The sequence below is a fragment of the Myotis davidii genome, unplaced genomic scaffold, assembly GCF_000327345.1.
Source record: "Myotis davidii unplaced genomic scaffold, ASM32734v1 scaffold76, whole genome shotgun sequence".
Classification (NCBI taxonomy): Eukaryota; Metazoa; Chordata; class Mammalia; order Chiroptera; family Vespertilionidae; genus Myotis; species Myotis davidii.
This window is the reverse complement of record NW_006288892.1, coordinates 1,714,758-1,717,912: the sequence shown is the minus strand read 5'-3', so window position 1 is coordinate 1,717,912 and position 3,155 is coordinate 1,714,758. Positions and strand designations below refer to the sequence as shown.

At 42.6% G+C, this 3,155-nt stretch overlaps 1 protein-coding gene across 4 annotated transcripts in view; it reads right to left on the bottom strand.

Annotated features, from left to right (window-relative positions):
- The window catches only part of CAGE1 (cancer antigen 1), a 53,047-nt gene that overhangs the window by 27,445 nt on the left and 22,447 nt on the right, over positions 1-3,155 (bottom strand). For 3 of the 4 annotated variants that reach the window (XM_015562245.1, XM_015562247.1, XM_015562248.1), the window contains one exon: positions 1,325-1,652. In XM_015562245.1, coding sequence (XP_015417731.1) covers positions 1,335-1,652 — 318 coding nt within the window. In that variant the 3' untranslated portion in view covers positions 1,325-1,334. Of the gene's footprint in view, positions 1-1,324; positions 1,653-3,155 lie in introns of those variants that run through there. The other variant, XM_015562246.1, reaches the window with a different exon arrangement.

Genomic DNA, 3,155 nt, shown 5'->3' with positions numbered 1-3,155 from the left:
ACTGGGAGGGGGGTAGTTGTGGGGGGAAAAATGAGGAACAAATGTAATAATCTGAACAATAAAGATTTAATTAATTAAAAAAAGAAACTTTTCCTTTACTCTTTGTAAATAATTATTTATGTATTTTATTTTCTTGCCTAGATTCCTTCGAAGCAGGGCTATGTTTGACTTAGCTTTCTATCTCCACAGTGACTAGCATTTAACCTTTTGTAGAAAGTCAATAATTACTCATTTAATTAAAAAATTAATTAATTAGAAAAGAAGACAAATTTTAAGCCTTTACAGCAACTGATGTTTTCTTCTTTTAAAGGTGAGTGGAGCTCTCTTGGGTCCTCTCTTCCAAGATGACCAAGAAAAGAAGGAACAACGGTCATGCCAAAAAGGGCCACAGCCATGTGTAGCCTTTTTACTGCACCAACTTTGCTTAAATGTGTGCCCAAAGACAAGGCCATTAGGATGTTCAGCATTCCAAACACAGTAGGGGCCTCAGTCACAGGCTTTGTCCTCACACCAAAGCCAGTGTCCTCACACCTAAGTGTTTCCTAAGCTGTATGTGAAACTCCACCACTGTGTGAGCTGTGCCATTCACGGCAAGGTGGTCAGGAATCCTTTTCCTGAAGCCCGGAAGGACTGAACACCCCACCCCAATTTAGACCTTTGGGTGCTGCCCCATGACCGCTACCTAAGCCCATGTAAGGGGCTAAAGCCTAAGGACTGAAGATATATTCTCTGGAAAAAAATAAAAAAATGTTAAAAAGATGAATGGGTATGTTATAAATTTAGTATATATGCTTATTTTTTAATAATTTAGAAATATGATAAACTTCTTAAATTAATTGCTATTAAAAATAAATTATGTTGATGAACTGCCTTTTCATCATAGTGGGATACACTTGGATTGTAACTCTATAACTATCTAGCTACCAAGATCATATTTTCATTTTCTTCTAACATATTTTCCTGTTTTATCTGCCTTTATTTTTCCAACTTTATTGAGATATAATTGACATATAACATTGTGTAAGTTAAAGGTATATAATTCGTTTTGATATACTTATATACTGCAAAATGTTTAACACCATTCCATTAGCTAATACCTCCATTAAGGTTCATAATTACTATTTCTTTTCAGTGATGCCTTTATCTTTAGATGCCATCTAAAGTAAACTATGAGTGCTGTTTCCCTAAGCACCCCTTAATCATGGTTATTGTAAACAGCTATTGGTATAAGGATGGTGGTAGCATATGCAACAATATAAATAAGTTTCATTCACTATGAAAAATTGCACATATCTTCTGATTTTATATTTTGAAAGAAATTAATCTGATTAGTCTTAACAGAAATCAGATGGGACATTATGTAAAATTTCAAAACCTGAAAATGCAAAATTCAATTCTATACTTTGTGGGTAAATAATACTGCCACAATGCCAGTGTGTGACCATTTTAATAAGCAAATTTTTTGTAGGCTGACAATTTCTTAAACTTGTTAATAAAATGGTATTATGTATAAGAATGACAGCAAAGCAACAAAAAGTTTTTCTTACCAAGATATTAAGCTCTTCATTTAGACTGTGGTACTTATCCAGTTTGGCTCCCAATAAGGTAGGATCTCTGACATTCTTGGTTTCATTTGAATCAAAGTCTGTAACCTGAGATTAAATATTTGTGCTCACTTCCAATACTTTCACAATCCTTTGAGTATTTGAAAATAAATACTTTATTAGTGAAACAAAGAGATTTTCAGGGGCTAGAATAAAAGAAGCATTTACAGCTAGAAGGAGCTAAACAAATTTACCAAGAGAATATACAAATGTGAAATTGTATTTTTATATGGTAAAGACAGTACATAGTAAATGTTAAACTCACGTCAATAACCTGATCTTGAAATGCTTTTTCATTAGCAATTAACTCTCTAAAAGTTGCAATTCTTTCTTTATGTTTCCGTAGCTAAGAAAAAAAGCATTTTGTATTTTAGAGAGTGAGAAGAAATAAAACTATATTCTATAACATCTATATATATAAAAGGCTAAGCAACCAGCCAACTGGCTGACTGGCCGACCGGCTGATAGGTATGACGTGCACTGACTACCAGGGGACAGGTGCTCAATGCAGGAGCTGCTGAGCAATGGCAACTTTGCAGAGTGCCCTCTTGCACTCTGGGACCCCCTCAAGGGATGTCAGAGAGTCAGTTTTGGCCTGATCTCTGCAGGTCAGGCCGAGGAACCCCCACCTGCTGGAGGGACCCTGCTCACTCTGCAGATGCCCTTCGAGCCGAGGCGCCGCCCCAGGTGCAGCCGGCCGGGGAAGGACCATAGGAGGCTGGATCCAGGGTGTGTCCGGCCCAACTTGCCCAGTCTCACCCCACCTTCTAATGAATTTCCTTTCAATGTGCACAAATCCGTGCACTGGATCTCAAGTCTATACTAATAAAAATGTAATATGCTAATTAGACCAGGAGACCTTCTGGAGACCTCCTGGACGTCCTTCCGGACAAAACCAGGAGCTTGGCCAGCTTGCAAACCAGCCCCTGCAAATGGACCTCAGCCCCTTGCCCAGGCCGGCCACGACCCCCCAGCAGGAACCCTCAGCCCGATGGGGGCATGGCCAGCTTGCAAACAGCCCTCAGCCCCTCACCCAGGCTGACTACGCCTCCCAGTGAGAACCCTCACTCTGATGGGGGTGTGGCCAGCCTGAAAACAGTGTTCAGCCCCTCGCCCAGGCAGGCCATACCCCCCAGCAGGGACCCTCACCCTGATAGGGGCATGACCAGCTTGCAAACGGCTATCAGCCCCTCACACAGGCTGGCAACACCCCCTAGTGGGCACCCCCAACCTGATGGGGGCATGGCCGGCCTGCATACTGCCCCAACCCCTCAGCCAGGCTGGCACCGCCCCTGGCGGGGGTGTGGCCAGCCTGCAAACCGCCACAGGCCTCTCACCCAGGCCAGCCCCACCCCTCAAGGGGACCCCCAACCTGATCCGGGACTCCCTTCAGGGCAGACCAGCCAGCCCCCACCCATGCACCAGGCCTCTATCTATACTAATAAAAGGGTAAAATGCTAATTAGACTGGGAGATCTTCTGGGAGACCTTCCAGATGTCTTCTGGACAAAACCATGGTGGCGGGGCCTAGGCAGAAGCAGTTAGGGGCGAT